The sequence below is a fragment of the Culex quinquefasciatus genome, chromosome 3 (genome assembly GCF_015732765.1).
Source record: "Culex quinquefasciatus strain JHB chromosome 3, VPISU_Cqui_1.0_pri_paternal, whole genome shotgun sequence".
Taxonomy (NCBI): domain Eukaryota; kingdom Metazoa; phylum Arthropoda; class Insecta; order Diptera; family Culicidae; genus Culex; species Culex quinquefasciatus.
Window position 1 is genome coordinate 132,664,590 of NC_051863.1, and position 20,136 is coordinate 132,684,725.

Genomic DNA, 20,136 nt, shown 5'->3' on the forward strand with positions numbered 1-20,136 from the left:
GGGACGGACATCGCGCTTCCCGAACGCGCGCCCTCCCGGCAATCTGATGCGGAACCTGCGCCACTCGGAGATGCGCCGTAGTTCGGCGGCCGGCTTGAGCGGGGCCAGCGCCCAGCGACCTCCGTTGCCACCAAAGATCGAAACGCGCTGCCACAGCTATGACGGATTGCTGGGCGGCGGCGACGAGTCGAAGAAACGAACAACCCCCGAAGGGAGAGACGCCGTTGATGCCGCAGCGGCGCCGTCCAAGAGTCAACCCGTCCCGCTTAGGGACGACCCCGCGGGCAAATCTGCCGCACCACCGGAAGAGTCCATCAAAGCCAAAAACCGACGATCTCGCAGCATGGATGATCTCTTCGACGACGACGGTCACCACGCGACGGCCGTCGCAGACTTTCTCGAAAACACCCAAAGCATGGAGAACCTGTCGGAACCACCGCTGCCGGCGGTGCCATCCTCCCCTCCGCCACCACCGGATTCCCCCGTGCCGATCATGGGCGGCGGCGGCAACATCTGCCTGAACCGACGCTTCGTCGAACCCGCCGTCGAGTGCCGATCGTCGGACACGGCCTCGCCCGAGTCCTGCTACGAGGAACCGTGCGAGAACGAAGTCATCACCGTGGACAGTACGCCGCGGCGCGAGGATGATGCCGTGTCGACGACCTCTTCCGTCGCGAGCGGAACTGGCAAAAAGACCAGCAGCAACAACCAGACAACAAGCCCGTTCATCAACAAGTACGTCAAGAAGGTCAAGTCACTGATGAAAAAGTGAGGGGGCGCGAGCGAGCTCGAATAATGTGATTTTATTTCCACCCAACAAAGAAAGGAGGTGGAAACGACGAATATATTATTATTTTAAAACCTGTTATCAACTAATTAAAGTCTAAATGCTTGCTTTATGAATGTGTTATCGTACCTGTGCGAACCTGTTTGTGTTGAGTAAAAAGTAAAACGAACTACTTTTTAATAATGTACATCTAAATATGTTGAACATAATGTTATATAAAACACTGACGAAAATGTGAATTGTGAGAATAAACTAGACTTAAAAGAAAACATGTGAATGTGATTGTTTCGCGTTCGTGCGAGTGTATTGAGTAAAATATATTATTTAACTCTAGGCGTACAAGCTGTAAACAGCAAGAAGGATAAGTATTTATAACAAATAAAAGCCTAGACAACGATAAGAATCAAAACAATATAGTCACAGAAAACATCATTTATTTCCAATATTTATAACCACGACGACGACTACCATTGCTAGAGAATAGCCTTCTAGAAAATAAGTTTTACATAATTCTAAACAATATTTACTTCAAAACTTCACACTTTAACAAGAAATGTAAAAACAAGCAAAATCAACCACAAACAACTTGTATTCTTTCAACACTTTGCTTAAGATATTTTAATCTCTACTTAACGAAGCAACACAACTACATGTAAGAAGATGCAGTGAAAAGCTAGCTCTTTTAGAATTGTACACACAATCATTGAGAAATAAAGTAAAAAGCTAAACAAAAACTGCGTATTGAATTTTCTTGTTGTTATGAAACTACATGGATTGACATTCTACCGAAATTCCGATCACCTTCCCAATGACTGCATTCAAACGAATGCTGTTACCGCGCAGCACCTCACGAGGAAGAAAGAGAGAGCAAAAACAGAGAAAGAGCATGTGTAGAGGGTGACGAGCGGGAATTCCCGGGAAAAATTTCCCGGGAAATCGACCATTTTTGGACTTCTCGATTCCCGGGAAATTCGGTCGAGACTCCCGGGAAATTTTAAACACATAAATTTTGAAGCAAAATTATATAAACTATTCAAGAATTATTTGAAAAATTCAAAATTATTTTGTAACATTGGGTGTTTAATGTTCGATGTTCAAATTCAAATAAACCAATGCTTCTCGTATATTCCTATTCATATATATATTTTTTATTTTTTAAATTTTAACTTGTCAAAAATTCCAATAACTATAATCTAGAGAAGCCAAAAAAATGTGGACCTCAAAATTTACCTTAAAACATACTCTGCAGCTACACCCCAGAAATGAAATTTAATGTTTTTTTTTATAAATCCAGAGTGTTTATAGGTCGTTATGAAAAAATTTCTAGAAATATTATTTTTATTTATTATTTCTAAGAGGTAAAAGCTTTTTCAAGATAAGTTCAAATTCCATATCTTCTCTCGAGCATAGCAATTCTCATTTTTTTTTAATTCTAAGTACCTAAGTTAATTTTCAAGGTAATTGCTTTTTTTATGTCAAAGCGATGTCAATTTATGTTTCACGTCAACCTCAATATTACATTATATTTTGAAAAAAAAAAACTCTGGAGCGGTAATCTTTGTAAAGTTAAGGTTCGCCAATTTTGAAAACTCCGGTTTTCCTGATAACTGTAAATATATCTTCAATTTAAATTTACAGTTGACCTTAAAAAGGATGAGAAAAAGTTTAAATTGTTATTTTGAGTCGTTATTTATCATATTGCAAAAATCTCGATACTGGGAAATTATATATTAGCTATGTTTTTACTTCACAAAAATTTAATAATAAGAAGTTCATGGAACAAGTTTGTGCAACATTTGAAAGTCACTCATTGCGATTGGTAAACATTTTAAAACAATTATAGTAAACTATATAGTGCCTCAAAATTATGAGGATACTTAATTTAACGAATAAATAATGAATTTAATATTTTTCTTTTTAAATTTTGCCACTATTGGCATAGTAAAAATAAAACTCCCGGGTCCCGGGAATTCCCGGGAAATGGCCAAATTCAACTCTCGATTCCCGGGAAATTGAAAATCTCGAGAATCGTCACCCTCTAAGCATGTGGCTTCACGTCGGGCAGCTGCTTTGAGAGTTGAACTAGGTTTCGTTCGTTTTCGACAGAATTACATGCTGTTTTCTTATTTTATAGAAAAAATGTGAAATTTTATTCAACATTTCTAGCAGTGATCCCCGTGCACCGCGTTCAACCGCGTTCTCTGTTTTCTGTACTCGATCAAACACCAGCACCGCGTGTGCTTGCGTACAAGCAAACCTAAACTCTGCCGTGAACAGGCTGTACCCGTACACGAACCTCAAGTTTAAACCGAACCTTGCACCTCGGGTACAAACCCCGTGCAGGCCAACGACGCAGAAAAGAGACAACAATATTTCCCTCACGCTCCCTCTGCTGTAAAGTGGTGTTCCATTCTCCGCTGCAGTCACACTACAGTGTTTGCCACAGAGAGAGTGAGAAGCAGTCATTTTTTTCGTTTCTTTTTACGCTCTTCGCTCGCACGGCGTTGTACCCGAGGTGTGCACCCCGTGTTTACACCGCGTGTAAACTTGAGTGCGCCGTGCGGGGAGAACTCGAACATGGTAGCCTGGTGCGTTTGAGGTTCATCTGCACCGAAAACTTGTACGGCGTGCGTGCGTTTCGGGAAGACTGATTTCTAGAGTTTTTTTTAATGGTCCAATAAACCAAATTAGATTTTTTGCTTAATAGGCGTTTTTGAATAACCCTGACTCAAAGCGTTTTCAAAAACACACAAAAAGCAGAAAATCAAAATTTTGTTCATTGGACCTTATAAAAAAAAACTCAAGATTTCTTCGTTTTATACCAATATTGTATATTATGAAAATTTGAGTCATCTTATTCCAGGTCTTGACTTTGATAAAACAATTCTAGAGTTTTTTTAAGGTTGTGAAAAATGGTAAATTTTCATAATATCGCTGTATTTCATATGGACAATTTTGTTTAATTTTTTTAATCGGTTTTCAAGTTAAAGGTAATTTACCAATGAAATGTGTTATTGCAGCAATTCATATTTTTTCCATATGGTACACTTTGCCCCACCTGAACAAGGTTTTTTAAAAGCTCTCAGCAAAAATAACCAAATGTTAAAACATTCTTTATCGAGAAATTAAAAAGAGAGATGTGAGCCGGTAACATGGAGTGAAACTATCCCAGCTGTCATCGAAAACTTCACAGAAGCTTGACAGAAAATTTAACTCCATGTTGCACTTTTAATTTCTCGATAATAGTTGCAAGTCATTGGTAGGGACCTGGGTGCTGAATAACGTCATGATTCGAAATCCGGACACTTAGTAGCATATCATTTTTGTTGTAGCTGACAAAAAATCATGTCATAAGTAGGAAATGAAGAAATATCATCAGGATGTAGTATTAACAGTAAGTTTTAAGGTAATGCATGCGAAATATGTCTTTTCTAACAATTTTTCATCAGAATTTGAAAATTAAAATGACTTGTTGTGCTTCGAATCCCGGACACTGATAAAAGCTGATTCGAAATCCGGACACTTTTGCTTCGAATTCCGGACACTCGTTGTTGCTCATGAATCGCACAAATTTGGACTGAAATGTTAGTGAATGGCATTCTTTAGGTCTCAAATAAGCTGTTAACATCAAAACAATCGATATTTTACAAAAAATTTGCTAGAATTTAAGGAAATCAAAACCATAAATTTCTGCTTTGCCTTCCCGGTGCTTCGGACGCCTATGAAATATTTCACGTGAAATGTTTCGCATTTTTGGTAATCTAATAATTTTATTTTATTTAATTGTTTTTACTGTAGTTAATGCGTTCAAACAAACTTTAAATGAAAGTTGATGTTAGAATTCATCATATAACACAGTTTTGACATCCATAATGCGAACTTATATCCAAATAATTCAAGCAAAACAATGTAAATGGGCCGAAGCCGAAGTGTAAACAAAGAGTCTGTCCTGCTCGTTCCTAATGTAAACATCCACTGACGTAAGCAGGACAGACTGTTTGTTTACACTTCGGCTTGGGCCCATTTACATTGTTTTGCTTGAATTGATAAAACAAGATGAGGTGTCCGGGTTTCGAAGCGTCCGGGAATTCGAATCATGACGTTAGTGGTTCGCAAAACGGCCTCAATTTTGAACTGTCAAAGTGGAACCAATTTACTGTTCGCCGGAAGTAGAGAGTATTGTTATCGATCATCAAATTCTTTTTTTTTTTTTTTTTGCAAGAATGACAAATTTGTGGCTTGCGAGGACCTGGAGTTGTCTAGTCAAGAAATCTTAAGAAAGTTGAAGGCGAGATCGTCATTTTTCATAATTATGAATGGAAGTTGTTTATGGAGTCGATGCGGTTGTATCCATCCAGAAGCTGATCTGATTTGTTTGATTCAGTTTAAAACCTACTAGTGTAGTGAAAATCTTCTCTGTTTGTTGGATCAGCTTCACTAGGATTAGCGATGTTTTTTTCGCTGGACCGCAGAATTCCAAAATCAGCCAGGGAATTTATCTGCGACAACGCAGAATAACACTCTCGCCGTAGTTCGGCGTCACCCGTAAAAAAGAAAAACATATTCTAAAAGATTGAAACTGGAAAACACACACAATTTCACAACAAAAAAGTCAAAAACTAGACAAAATAAAACACATGTCACTGATTATAAAACAGCTCATTTACCAGTAAGAAAAAAGTCATGCTTGTGCTTGAAAAGGATCATTCGAAAATCACGTTACGCATTCTCTCTATTCATCACCCGCATAGTCAACAACCATACAGTCACCATTTGTCGAATGATTTTTCCTAAATGATCTTGATAATACACCAAATAGGGTGCAACCGTACATTTTCCATTCCCCAAACAATCCTACAATTTATTAAATAGGTCGTTAGGTTATGTTACAATACATTTTTACAAGGGATTTTTTTCGTGGATCATAGTTGTACCCTACCCTGTACTGTTCAATTCTCATTTTATGTGAACCGTACCACAAATTAATAAAATATGATTTTAAATGGTGAACTGCTTTGCCGACACTTACCGACACCATTTGAAAAGGGAGGAGCCAAAAAATAAACTTTACAAATGTTTTGGGAACTGTGGATTTAACGGGAATGGAAAGTATATGATTATTAATGGTTAGCGTTTTTTTTTTGTAATGTCCGGGATTTGTTACCGCTTGATGATGATGTCTCCTGTTGATTCTTCCATGGTGCTGCCGCCTTATCTAATTGAGCTATCTCAGTTACATAACGTTTGGCGGTTTAAAATGCATTTTATTATGAAATGTGGCCTCAAAATTTATCGTAAATATATCGTAACATGTATGGTAGAACCATACAAATAAATTATAGACCGAATAGTTATCGTTCTGATAATGGTCAATCAATTGTTTAAATTATTTGGACTTATAAAAATTATCACGAAAATAAATTAGCTTTACATACAAACTATATGGCAAACAGGTATATCGTTCCATGAATTGTTGAACAATGGTTTGAATTGTTGGGACTTAGGAAAATTTTCGCTGAAGTTCAGGTATATCATTCCATGAAATGTTGAACAATGGTTTGAATTGTTGGGACTTAGCAAAATTTTCGCCATAATTCAGGTATATCGTTCCATGAATTGTTGAACAATGGTTTGAATTGTTGGGACTTAGGAAAATTTTCGCCATAATTCAGGTGTATCGTTCCATGAATTGTTGAACAATGGTTTGAATTGTTGGGACTTAGGAAAATTTTCGCCATAATTCAGGTATATCGTTCCATGAATTGTTGAACAATGGTTTGAATTGTTGGGACTTAGGAAAATTTTCGCCATAATTCAGGTATATCGTTCCATGAATTGTTGAACAATGGTTTGAATTGTTGGGACTTAGGAAAATTTTCGCCATAATTCAGGTATATCGTTCCATGAATTGTTGAACAATGGTTTGAATTGTTGGGACTTAGGAAAATTTTCGCCATAATTCAGGTATATCGTTCCATGAATTGTTAAAATATTATCTGAATTATTCGGACTTAAGATTTTTTTTTTTGCTGTAGTTCATTTGGCTCAATCATACAATTCCTGTTTCAAATAATCCTAAGGGTTTGGCGAACAATTATATCGTTCCATGAATTGTTGTTCAACTGTTTGGATTATTGGGACTTAAGAGTTTTTCGCTGAACTTCAAGTTGGAAATACTACGTCGGCTATGGTACCCTCAAGGGTACCCTTATGTTTTAACAATAGCTGTTCCGAAAAATCCTTACCATATGGCGAAAAGTTATATTTCTCCATGAATTGTTGAACTATTGTTTGAATCATTGGGACTTAAGAAAATTTTCGCTAAAATTCATTTTTGGCTCAATCATACAAAAACTGTTTGAAATAATACCAAACATATGAGGAACAATTATATCGTACCATCAATTGTTGTGCAATTGTTTCAATTATTAGGACTTAGGAAATTTAGGAAATTTTCCGCTTAGGTTTCTTTGACTAAATCATACCGAGTATCATAACTTTTATCATACCGGCTACAGTACTATTATGCTCTAACAATAGCTGTTTCGAACCATCCTAATCGTATGACGAATAGATACCGTTCATTAAATTGTAGGAAAAAAAATCAACCATTCGAATATGTCAAGATAAGTGTAACTATTCGGGAAATAATACCATTTTAATTTTGTTATATGGTCGTGACATTATATCAACAATATCACAAATGGTAACCATACCAGAAATAATATTCTTATGATTTCGACAGTTTCACCTTTGGTATTTGATTATGCGGGCACCCATTTCCCTGTTGTGAAATTGTGTGTGTTTTCCAATTTCAATCTTTTAGAATATGTTTTTCTTTTTTACGGGTGACGTCGAACTACGGCGAGAGTGTTATTCTGCGTTGTCGCAGATAAATTCCCTGGCTGATTTTGGAATTCTGCGGTCCAGCGAAAAAAACATCGCTAATCCTAGTGAAGCTGATCCAACAAACAGAGAAGATTTTCACTACACTAGTAGGTTTTAAACTGAATCAAACAAATCAGATCAGCTTCTGGATGGATACAACCGCATCGACTCCATAAACAACACTAAAAATACGCCACCCTTTTTTTTTTTTTTTTTTTTTTATTCATAGCTTATTTTTATTAGGTCCTTTTAGGTGCTGCGACCAGGTTAGGACCGAGGAACGATAATACAAAAAATAATAAAAAAAGAAAGATAATCATTTTTCCGCGCCATGTGTCAACAAGTGAGCGATCACATCAATCTGTTCCTCGGGTGTCTTGCACTGCCTCAAGCGAACTCTATATTCTCGATAAATGGCCCACAGCTCGGAGTCGCTGTACAGCTTCCGTTCGCCTGGTTGGTCCTTCGGGGTTGCACCGGCGCCGGCGCCAGTATTTTCTCGACTTCTTCCTGCGGGACGAGGATGTTTTTCTTCCGCCCCGACGGACGGCACCGCTCCAGGTAGCGGAGGAAAATCCGCCGCGGTGAACCCGGCTACAGCCGGAGTCTGTTTGTCCTTCTTCCATGCTGGCGGCTTCGGCTTGAACGTCGGCTGCCTCGACTGGATGAACTGCGCACGTTTGGGACAGCTGCGGTCCAGACCCTCGTGAGATCCAGAGCAGTTGACACACTTCTTGGCTCGCGTTTCTTCTTCTTTGCACTTTTCTGTGCTGTGGGCACCCCCACAGCTGCTGCACCTGGGCTTGAGATGGCAGTTACTGGTTCCGTGACCGAACTGCAAGCAGTTCTTGCACTGGGTCACGTGCGGTTCTTTGTTCCGGTAGGCCACCCACCGGACGACGACTGATCCTACTTTCTTTACCTTGCTACTCAACTCCTTGAGACTGGTGTGCCCTTGGGGAAGAGTACAACGAAAGGTGTCTCATCGATGGCGGGAAGCTGCTGCTTCCGCTTGATGGCGTGAACTTCCAAGGCGTCCAGCTGATGTTCCGACTTGAGCAGCTCCTTGATGTAATCCGGTTCCAGGTTCGGAAGACCTCTCATCACTACCCGGTGCGGTCTATCACCGCGCCTTCCGTAGGTGAAAAACTCCACCTTGTTCTTCTTCAGGTGGGCTTGCACCGTGTCGAAGTCGTCCCTCTTGAAGCACGTAATTTTGGTGCCGTACCGCGTCAGTTTGTGTTCCGGCTGGACATTACATGTCGACATCACCTTAGCAAGGCGGGCGAAGCTTGTATTTTTCACCACCAGCGGCGGCTGCTTCTTTTCACCGGCCGACTTGCCGGATTCTGGTACCACGGGGGTGGATTTTCCTGCGGCTGGGTTCGCATTGTTGTTGTTGTTGTTCTCCTCCGCTAGCGGGCTGAACTTGTTATTGCTGAGCAGTTTTTTCACCTCCTGGCCATCGGCGACGGTGATCTCCTCCACAGCCTTCCTGCGCCGAACCTTGATCACGGGACGAAATTCGCCCCCGTCCTCTCCTCCTCCTTCGGAGTCTTCCACCTCCATGCCCGTCTCCGCCTGCGTTTTGGGTTGGAAACCAGGGTGGCCACCTCGGGAAAAAACCGGGAAAACCGGGAAAAAACCGGGAATTTATTCCACCGGGAGAAAACCGGGAAAAACTCGGGAATTCGACTAACCAACCGGGAAAATATTTTAAGTTTAGTTAAAATTCGACAAATTCCTCTTTAATGACTTCAACGTATACTTTTCTCTATCAGAATATTATTCTAGTTTTTCTTAATGAAGAATTCGGGAAAAAAATGTTTCAATTTGTGTAATAGACTCAAGCTACTAGGCTTTGGTTGTTTTTTTGTTTCTGTTGAGTATCCATGATATTTTTCTTTCATGAGGGGGGAGAAACAACTACGATTACCACTACACCACCGGACCCGGCTTAAAAAACAAATGTTTGATAAGCTGCAATTTTACCGATCAAGTTCGCGTGTCAATAAAAAAATTACTCAGCGCTATGATTTTTGAAGTCTTAGTCTTATAAGTATTGAATTTCATAAACACAATAAACAATTTATTTTTATTTTATTATGTATTTCAATATCAACTTAAAGGTGCACAGCAGCCAAGGAAGTTGTTGTCTTTTTATTCCAAAATTGTCAAACTTACGGATTTAACCCTTCAACAATATGATTGTAAAAAGAATCAAAATCAGCTTTATTTTTTTTTGTAGACAGTAACTTTAGGGTATAAATAACCGATAGTTCCCATAATTTCGAAGATACTAAAATTTTCGTACCGAAAATCGTAGTGCAAAAAGCTTAGCTTGATGTGCGCCGTTAAAAATAAGAATACAGTTCAGACTCGATTATCCGAAGGCCTCGAAAAAAAATAAAAATATAAATATTGAAATAAAAAGCCACAGTTTCAACATTTGCATGAAAAAAGTGTTTTAAAATGCATTTTACACTAGTTCAGTTTTTTGGCAATCATTAGTTTTCAAAAAAATGTAAGATTTGACGAAAACAAAAATTTTAGCGAAAAAAAAATAATTAACACCGAAAATTTTCAAAAATTCAAATGATTTTTAAATCAACCCAAACATGCTAAAAATGATTCTGAACGCAGGTGAATGGATCTAAAATTGATTTCAGTTGATTCCACTTAAATTTTCAATATAATTTTGAAGTTTAAAAAAAACTTATTTTGCCCCCTGATTTTTTAGGCCTTTTTTGAAGGGGGGCGGGGGACAAAAACTTTAAATAAAATTTGTATCAGCCTAAACTGCCCCTGATCGCATAAATGTCCCATATGCATTTTCATCGATTTCGAGTTATTGATGCAGTTTGGTTCAAAATTGTGTGCTCTTTCGAAAGAGCCTATAACATCCAGTACTTTGTTCTAAAAATCAGGAGGAAATCCAGTATTTTCGCGAAAACTTAACACGTAGCCTTATGTATGGGACAAACTTCAAATGCGTTTTTCTCAGCTTGCTGTTTTTGCATATGGGACATTTATGCGAACATGGGCAGTAAACTACTTTAAAATGATTTAGAATTACGAAATCCAAGATGGCAGCCAAAATGGCTGCAATGAAATATTGAAAAAATGTATTTTTAAATTTAATAGGCAATCAACCATTCAACAGTGACTAAAATTAAGTCGCAAACTCGAATTTGATGTTAAAAGTAAGAAAATAAGAAAAAAACGAATTGTTTTTTATTGTTCAAACCTTCGGATAATCGAGACGGACTGTTCACAATTTTTACTGTTAAATATTTGGTGGAATTTCAAAAAACTGTTTTCAGTAGTATTTTATAAGATGATTTTTGGCTTCTCAGTCAAACAAATTATTAAGGACAAATTGCTATGAAACTTTGTGTTTGTGTTTTAAATCAGATTTGAGTACTTTTGTATAATTTTAAAATGTCGGAAATATTTGGTATTTAAGATATTTTTATAAAGTTATTTTGGTATCTTTAAACAGTTAAATGCCTATCAAATTGTGTTCATATTCAGAACATTTGAAAAAATATCTTTCTTTTAAAATTTATTTTAAAATTGTAATTTAAATTTTAAATAAAATTTTCAGATATTTTAAAATTACAATATTTTCTGATTTCAACTGCATAATAGTCATTTCAATACAAACAGTCACTTTTTATTTTTATTCAAACACAAAAAACGGGGGTACCGGGCCTACTTGATTTAAACGGCAGGGGGTATCAGCCTAGAATAAGGTTGATAATCGCTGTTTTAAGGTACCGATTGTTAAAATATATGGCACTTTTTCTCTGGAAGAATCATTCTTCTTCAATTTACAAAAGCTTTTCAAAGAAAACTGAAGAGTATTTTCATAAATGTTGTTGTCTTTTGCAAATCTTTTCTACCCATACTCATACCCAACATTGTAAATGCTATTTCCTGGTTTCCAGTAATAATTTATGTAATCCTTAAATTTGATACAAAACGATTTTTTATTGATTCGAAGTTAAGAAAAATTGTGGAGCATGGAGATGAAAAATCACAAGCATTATGGAAATTAAGGATTTGAACTAAACACTGTTAACCCTCTACTGCCCAAATTTTTTTTCGAAAATTTTTTATTTGGCCTATTCTAACACCTCTTATCGTTACATTTTGCCTATCTAATTTTTTCATGTTTTTACAGTCACTTTTTCAATTTTTTACTTGTTTTTCACATTTTCTGCTATAGAATGGCACCATTATCATTTAGATTGTAAACAAATACGTAGAGGCACAGTCTAGGACACTACAAAAATTACTGCATACTTATTTTTACTTAAAATATAGGAAATGTTAGTAAAAAACACAGCCAAAGTTAACCCCTAAAAAAATACATTTTAAAAAACATTGGCAAAGTCACATAAAACAAGTAAAACTTCAAACCCTAAAATTTTCTAAAATTTTAAGAGTTCTTCTTTCCAATGCATTTTAAAGATCAGAAATTGGTTGAAAAATGGATTTTCGGCGATTTTTCAGATAGAAGCCCGTCTAAAGGCGGGGTTAGGTTGTAGAGGGTTAAAAACGGCTTCTTACTTTTTGAACTCAATTTAAAAGCTTTCTTGAGAAATAAAAATATTGAACCAAAAAGTATTTTGATACTAACGTCAGTCTATAAAAATACATTGTAATTTGATTTAAAACTATATGGAAAAAATCCTTTTGGCCACGGGAAAAAACCGGGAAAAAACCGGGAAATTGAAAATCCAAATCTGGTGGCCACCCTGGTTGGAAACCGTCCGGCTTCTCCCACACACTTTTCTTCAAGGCCGCGTTCCAGTAGAACGGCCTTCCATCCTCAGTCCTATGCTCCGTCCACTCACTCTCCGCCGTCGCGGCCGCCGCCATGGCCGTCGGCGAAAGTTGACAAAACCACCCTTTTTTTCCAAGTGCCCAAACACTTGAATGATTCAATTAAGCCGCATCTTAGATCTAATTTGTTTGTGTTCCAATTTCAATCCAATCCATTATCAAATTGAAGTGTTTTGGCGATTGACTTTTTGGTATTTTTTGACACCTTATTTTCATTCGGGTGGCTCAAATTTTTCAAGTGTTTTGCTCATGAATTTTCCCCACTGTGTTGAACTATTCAAAGTGATGAGGAAAACACTTGAAATTGATCTTGTTTTGATTTGAAATGCAGTTTCGCGACAGCTTCATGAGACTTTGCTTTGTTTCCTCATTTGAAAGTTTTGGCAGTCCGGTGTGTTCGTTTTTCGCAGACCGCGTGAGTTCGCTGCCGCCATGTTCCAGTCCAGTAAATTGCCTGCCCGGTTTGTGACCGCGAAGATGAGCATCTCCACAAAGCTGCGTCCTTGGGCTCGGGCTCCGTATGGCCAACGGAAGGGCTTGGTCTCCCGGATACCCGGATAGAAGCCAACTTTTGTGATAAAGTTCCTTTCCGGACCCATTTGGTGAGTGGGGAGAGAATTTTTTTTGTGGGGTTTAGTTTTGATTTTTGAATTTATTTTGTATGATTCACAGGAAGGATGCGAAAGAGCTGCAGATGCCGTACCAGGAAGCGGTGCCAGTGAGAAGCAAGATTCGGATGCAGGGGCCAAGCTATGCGTCATTCGGATGGTCAAGGCACAGTTTGAGTCGATGAACCACCGAGGTTCCGCCAAAGAGAATTCCGCATGAACAAGAAGATTCTCCAGGGGCCTCCATCTCCGCCGGCACCGGGGCTTCACTCGCCGACGCTGAGGAACCTCCAGTCAGTGGGGGCGAACAAACCGAACCTGACCAGGAACACGATCGTGAAAGCCGGACCGGATGAAGAAAAAAAATACAAAAATTTTACACGCCAAGTTGTTCTTGAAGTTGTTAGAAAATAAAAGCAGCCAAAACATTTAATTGCGCAACGTCTTCTTTATTTAAAAAAAAATCAAAATCCATTTCTTTTACATGCAAACATGCATTGATTATAGAAAGAAAAACTATTTAAAAGAAATAAATATAATATAGTATTTCATGTGACGCAACACGTCAAATTCAAGTGTTTTGCTATTGAATTGACAGTATATTTTGGTGCCCAAAATTCAAGTGTTTTGCGATTGAAATTTGAGTGCTCTGTACAGCAGGGTCAGATCATTGTAGAGACTGCGCTTCCTGCGTGTCGGGATCCCAATGTGACCGAGACGCCACCGAGCTGCTTGACCGCTGCCGAGGGACTGGCTGTGCTGCTGTGCGCTGACAGCTGTGTGTGTGCTGACGTGCGGAGACAGGGGGTTGACGTCCATGCCCACCTATTGAGATCCATATACAGGGGGGTGCTATGCGGGCCCACACAATCATGTGTACAACACTTCGATAAGCCGTGGGATTTTTGCTCAGTGAACTTCCATTCATAATTATGAAAAATGACGATCTCGCCTTCAACTTTCTTAAGATTTCTTGACCTATAGGCAACTCCAGGTCCTCGCAAGCCACAAATTTGTCTTTCTTGCAAAAAAAAAAAGAATTTGATGATCGATAACAATACTCTCTACTTCCGGCGAACAGTAAATTGGTTCCACTTTGACAGTTCAAAATTGAGGCCGTTTTGCGAACCACTATTCAGCACCCAGGTAAAGCCTAAGTAATTTATGAAATTAACACCGTAGAAATAAAGTCTAGGACAGTGTTTATTATTTATTTATTTTATAGTGAATAAAACGATTTTCTAAAAATCAAAGATGCTTAATAAATAAATATGTAAAAGCAAAAAATAATGATAATAAAAAAATAAAAAAAGGAAGAGCGAAGGTAGGGTATTTTAACCATTAGTGGACCCCCTAGTAGAACCGAAGCACATTTTTCACAAATTTTCAATATTTTAAGCACTTTTTCATAACCCTTTGTACAAAACAATGAAAACTGAAGTCTTTTGAACAATTTTGACTATTTGTTTCATCAGTTATTTGTTTTTGAGCAGAAAAATAGCCAATTGAAAAAAAAGTTTTTTTTTCCTGTTGTGGACCCCCTTTTCCTATAGTGGACCCGGGTCCATAATCCGATTGTGGACCCGGGTCCACTATAGGCAAACTGTTATTTTTATACCAAATTTAACCGATATTTGATGTTTTGATGCATGGTGTAGGTCTAATGATAGATATAATGAATAAAAGATGGATTTTGCTCACTTTTCATCATAAACAAATATTTTTTGTTAACAAATTTGGCTTTAAACAACAAAAAAACAAACAGACATTTAAACACATTTATTTCCAAAAAAGATCAGAAAAATCGTCTCGAAAATCACTGTAAACATAAAAATAATTTAAAAAAAGTAATCTTGATGCAAATTTTTCCATATTAATTACATAAATGGTTGACCGAAACTAAACAATAGAATTGTTTACAGTTGCTGATAAAACCACGCATGTTTTTTGGAAAAAAATGTTTTGTTATTGATTTATTATTATAAAAAATCATTTCAAACTGTAATTATGGTGCTTCAGTTAAGTACGATTAACTATAGTTTTGATTAATTATAAATTCTTACGGCTTCAGCATTATTGATACTTTTAACATGAAAACAGCTATATTTATACTCATAATTGAAAAAATATGCGTTTAGGTTGATAACAACAAGCATTTATTGTATGTTTTAGAGAAACTATTGCTTGAATACACAGTTTTCATCATTTTTGAAGGTTTAATTAACAGGGGTCCACTTTTGGAAAAGTTTGGATTTTGGTTGTCCTATATTGGACCCCCATAATTTTTGCTAGAAAATTGCATTTCTTCGCTTTATTTTAGTAAATATCCTTAAACTTACATTACTTCGACTTGCTGAAGTTAAATAATCAGTCAAAAAATGATTGGATGGTTAATTCAATCATTAAATATAAATGCAGTTTTGTTGTGAAAATGCTAGTGGCCATGGCTGATTTCAGATGTCGAACTCAAAACACTTATTTTGGTGAAAAGGGCAATTCAATGTCAGTCAACATTGTTCTAAATGATGCTGAACATGCCAAATAAAAGATTTGTAGACAACAACACGCTTGAAATTGTGATTTTATTGAATTTTCCATTAAAAACCCTTCAGAGGGTCCACTATAGGAAAGGGGTCCACTAATGGATAACGTACCCTAGACAGCCTAGCTCGCAGCCTAGCTTAAATAATATTTCTCATTAAAAACGTTAAACACAGGTATTTTACTAAACAACACAACATTTATTCACTCAAAGCCATCACATCCCCCTCCCCAAGCGACGCATTGGAAACTCCTGCCTCAAGCTGCCCTTCGTCATCTTCCACTGCAACCTTCTTCCGCGCTCTCCCCGTCCTTTCCGGCGCCCTCACCGTTACCAAATTTCGCCCCAGCCGGTAAAAACTGTACAGAAAACAGTGAATGGTGAGCGTGTCCGCCACCTGCATCACCAGAATCGGCACCGCCGCCTGCGGTTGAGTCCGATAGAGGTGCGCCACATCCGCCGCCGTCGGAAGTGGGTCTCTGGTGCTGCAAAAGTTGATATTTTTCTTTTGAAAATGAAATTCAAGGTTTATATAAATTAACTTACGTCGTGACGACAATTCGAAACTCCGGCAGCATTGGTTCACTCCGTTTGAAGTTGGTGACATCGCTGGGGAACATGTCAAACAGGAGTTTTAACTTGGTGTTTGGATGTCCATGCGGGGAATCGTCCAAGCTGTTTCGAATAATGTCGAATCGCTGGAAGAGTTGCTGGAATTTTGCCAACTTTGAGCAGGTTTCGGAATCTTTTTGCAAAAAGCTTTCTTCCGGTTTGTGTTTTTTAGTAACTTGTTCTTCATTACTCAGTGAGATTTTTCGTTTGTCTGAACTATTCGTTGCATCGACATCTCCACTCAAATCTTCAGAAGATTCTTGCAAAATTATTGCTGTGTTAAATCGTTGCATCGAACTCCTTACTTTGTCTTTCAAAGCTTCATCTGGCACTTCTTCGTCAATCAACGGATTGGGTTGCCTCAAAACATCAAATAAATTCCTCCAAACACATTTGGTTTCGTCGTCCAACTCTTTCCCAGTCACTTCCGGTCGGTATTTCCGATTGCAATCAAACTTTAGCAGATAAAAGCCGGCCCTCATCAGCGAGTTGTAAACTTGGTACTCTTCTAAACTGAGCGATTCCTCATATCCCAAGAACAGAGTGTAAGCCTGCTCAAGTGAAACTAGCACCGAATTCCAGTACACGAGTAATCTGTTCTAAAAAATCGTTGAAATTTACAAAAATCCGTGATTTCCCCAAAACAGTTGATTGTAAACTCACCATTTCCATCAGATGCAACGCCTCGTACCCGTCCAAATAGTGCACCTTGTCCTCCATGTACCCGTACAGGTTCCACTTGCCGGCTGTGCGCCGCAGCCGAACGCGCTTCCGGTCACGTTGCCACTCGCCTTCCGAGTAGAGGTCTGCTTTACCGACGCGATTTTGCGCCAAAAGCAGCCGGAATTCGTCTGGAGAAAATTTGAATTACCTACAACTTAATTTCCTCAAATTTTGTGAGCAGTGAACAGTGTACCCTTCAACCGTTGGACGGCTTCCGCCTGGTCCGGTTCCTCTTCGGCGCAGGTCAACTTGATCGGAAGGCCCCGAACGTCGTAGGTGCTGATGTGGTGCTCTAGCAGGTCGCGGCCACTGTAAGTAAGACATCAAGTTTTAATTAATTCAGATTATTTTTTAAATAATTCAGCTAACCTAAGGAGCGATTTTGGAGGTCGAACCTCGGATCCGGAACACGGAGCGTCGGTCATGGTTTCGTTAAGGACTCGAGTTCCGGTCTTTCCGAGTGTTTTTTTTTTTTTGTTTGTTTACATATTTTCATCCCGGCTCGGCTGACAGACAGAGGGTGCGTTTAGCGCGTTTTTGCACTGGGGAAAAATAACAGATTGAAATAGAAATTCAACTTTGACCCAGAAGAAAATAGGGTGACCAAAAAGTCCTTTTGATGATTATCACCATCGAAATTTTTTTCATTTTCTCACACTTTTGTAAAACTTTACTTCTCTTGTGTTGTGATTTTAGGAAATTTATTTCCAGCTCGATTTCCAGAGTTCTTTTTTAAATCCTATAAGCTATGTTTATAGGACCAATTAAAAAACTCTTGATTTGATTTCTGGAGTTTTTTTATATAATAAACCAAATTTTCAGTTTTTGATTTGATGCGCTGGAAGTGGGGACGCGAAGTCGTGATTATGCAGGTTAATTTTTTTGGTGTGCTTTTGTGTCTTTATTCGTTTGGGGTGAGTGATTGTGGTAATCGAATAATAATAGCATTCAGTAAGGAATTATTTGTGTCTTGAGCGTAATTTTCGTTGAGTGATTGGTGTTTTTTGTGATCTTAATTAATTGTTTTGTGATTTTCAAAGCCCTTCCTATATCATCGTTGATCGGAAGGCACGGCGTCGGGTAAATTGTGTATAATTTTTTCGATTAAGGTTTTATTTTTTATGGTGAAAAAGCCATTTCTATATAATGATCGAAAGACGCACTGACATTTTGGAATAATTAATAGTGGAGTGAAATAATTGTGAGTGAGTGATTTTGTGTGTTAACCAGAAAGACCTTCCCATAGCATCGTTGCTCGGAAGGCTCGCCGACGGGTCTGTTATGAAAGTCCTCCCCATAGCATCGTAGCTCGGGAGGCATCGAAAAGCCAATACCTTATCCTACTAACCCAAAAAAATATGAATCACGTGATGCTTGAAGGAGATGCTGTGGATTCAACGGTCTCAAGCGGTATCAACAAGTATATAGCGAAAAACTGTGTGCTTGATGAGTCTGCAACTTCAACTATCGGACTAACATTCCTCCCTTTCGTTGAACTGCAGGCTTCTTGGGAGGGCGCCGGTATTGACTAATAAAGCAGGGATCTTCAGAGGTTAAACAGTGAACGGATGGTTGGCTCCCACTAATCATTTTTGATTCATTGTTTAACTTCAGCTGATCTGTCAATAACGGAGTAGCAGCTCATTGGCAGTCAACCATGCTCATGCTCATGCTCATGCTCATAATAAACCAAATTTTCAGTTTTTGGTTTTTGGGTGTTTTTTAATACTCAAGGTTGTTTCAAAAACACCCGAAAAGAAAAAACTGGAAATTGGGTCCTAAAATGACGCTTAGATTGCTGATATTATTGTTTACAGCGATAAAGCTTATTTTTCTGAGTGCAACTAGCCTTTGTACGACCACAAAGAGTTTAAAATGGATTTTTATATCAATTTTGAAAAATTAACCTCGCGGTCCTTCTTGACAGAAAAGCTCCTACTTGACAGCTCGTTCCAAAGGGGACCATAGACCATAGTTGATCCATCGAAAAAATGTTGTCTTGTAAAAAAAATTGCATTAAAATGAAAAAAAGTGATCAGAAATGGTTTTTAATCGTGTTTTTTACCGTTGTACATAAAAATTGACTTAAGGCTTTAATACAGGGTGGCCACCTCGGGAAAAAACCGGGAAAACCGGGAAAAACCCGGGATTTTTATGCACCGGGAGAAAACCGGGAAAAACTCGGGAATTCGACTGACAAACCGGGAAAATATTTTAAGTTTATTTAAAATTTGACAAAAGCCCCTCTTTAATGTATTAAATATGTTCTTTTCTCAAATATTATTCCTGTTATTCTTAATGAAGAATTCGCGAAAACTTGCATTTTTTTTTCCTCTACAGCAGCGGTTCTCAACCTGGGGTACATGTACCACGGGCGGTTTCAGGGGGTCCGAAAAAAAAACACCCAAACGAACTATTTAAGAGAAAAAAAAAAAACAAATTGATTTGAAGCAAACCAACCATATTTTAGGTGCAGTGAATTACGGGCGAATTATTTTTGACCAATCAGAAAATGTTTAAAAAATATTTGAATGATATACCTATAATTTGCATTCATTAAGAAATTTTAAGAATTTAAAATAAAGTGCACCGTTTTAGAGTTTTTCTTTTTGTTTTTTCTACGAATATTTGTTTCAAATTTGTAAATTGTGCCAACTACCATTTAATTTAGAACATTCAAAATATTTGTAAAAAAAATCATATGTTTCATAATTTGGATATTGTCAATTCGCCCTCTCTTTGCTAAAATATTGGTTTTGCATAAAATTAAAATCAGGATTTTTTTAAATTAAAAGATCATTATTTTTCCTTCAAAGAAAGCAGTAAAGAATTTTCTCAACCATTCGATTTTTAAAGATAAAAAAGAATGATTTTTTATTGAAAATAGCTACAACTTCAAAAAAATACTACACTCAACCCCCGGTGGTTGGTCACTTTTTCGTTTGACACTTTTTTAGTTTGTACCCCGTTGGTTGGTCAAAGTCAAACTAAAAAGTGACGAACTGTCACTTTTTACACGGCGCTCACGCACATTATCAAACCAAACGTTTGGTAGTGTGTGTGAACTCCGTGTAAAAGGGATGTCAAACTAAAAAGTGACCCCGTTCGTTTGACAACAGTTGGTG

At 37.9% G+C, this 20,136-nt stretch overlaps 2 protein-coding genes and 1 long non-coding RNA gene across 3 annotated transcripts; 2 read left to right on the forward strand and 1 right to left on the reverse strand.

The window, feature by feature from the left end:
* The first annotated feature begins 17 nt into the window (after nt 1-17).
* Nucleotides 18-1,515, forward strand: LOC119770628. The gene has a single exon (XM_038265874.1). The coding sequence runs from the start codon at nt 47-49 to the stop codon at nt 770-772; it is 726 nt and encodes a 241-aa protein (XP_038121802.1). The 5' UTR covers nt 18-46; the 3' UTR covers nt 773-1,515.
* An 11,536-nt stretch (nt 1,516-13,051) lies between these two features.
* LOC119770446 lies at nt 13,052-13,267 on the forward strand. The gene is made up of 2 exons (XR_005278826.1): nt 13,052-13,128; nt 13,199-13,267. It is a non-coding gene; the product is annotated as an uncharacterized LOC119770446 (long non-coding RNA).
* Nucleotides 13,268-15,875: 2,608 nt separating this feature from the next.
* On the reverse strand, nt 15,876-17,489 carry LOC6036543. Its single transcript, XM_038261191.1, has 5 exons — nt 17,381-17,489; nt 17,205-17,320; nt 16,952-17,139; nt 16,223-16,887; nt 15,876-16,161 (listed from the first exon to the last, which is right to left on the reverse strand). Exons 1-5 carry the CDS (start codon nt 17,434-17,436, stop codon nt 15,876-15,878), a joined length of 1,311 nt encoding a protein of 436 aa, XP_038117119.1. The 5' UTR covers nt 17,437-17,489.
* Nucleotides 17,490-20,136: the final 2,647 nt, after the last annotated feature.

What these genes read in the sequence shown, in the direction of transcription:
- LOC119770628 (XM_038265874.1), top strand. Translation starts at nt 47, where the DNA reads ATGCGGAACCTGCGCCACTCGGAGATGCGCCGTAGTTCGGCGGCCGGC.
- LOC6036543 (XM_038261191.1), bottom strand. Translation starts at nt 17,436, where the DNA reads ATGACCGACGCTCCGTGTTCCGGATCCGAGGTTCGACCTCCAAAATCG. An exon ending in AGCCGTCCAACGGTTGAAGG is followed by an intron (nt 17,140 to 17,204) that starts GTACACTGTTCA and finishes AATTTTCTCCAG; the next exon opens with ACGAATTCCGGCTGCTTTTG. An exon ending in CGTTGCATCTGATGGAAATG is followed by an intron (nt 16,888 to 16,951) that starts GTGAGTTTACAA and finishes ACGATTTTTTAG; the next exon opens with AACAGATTACTCGTGTACTG.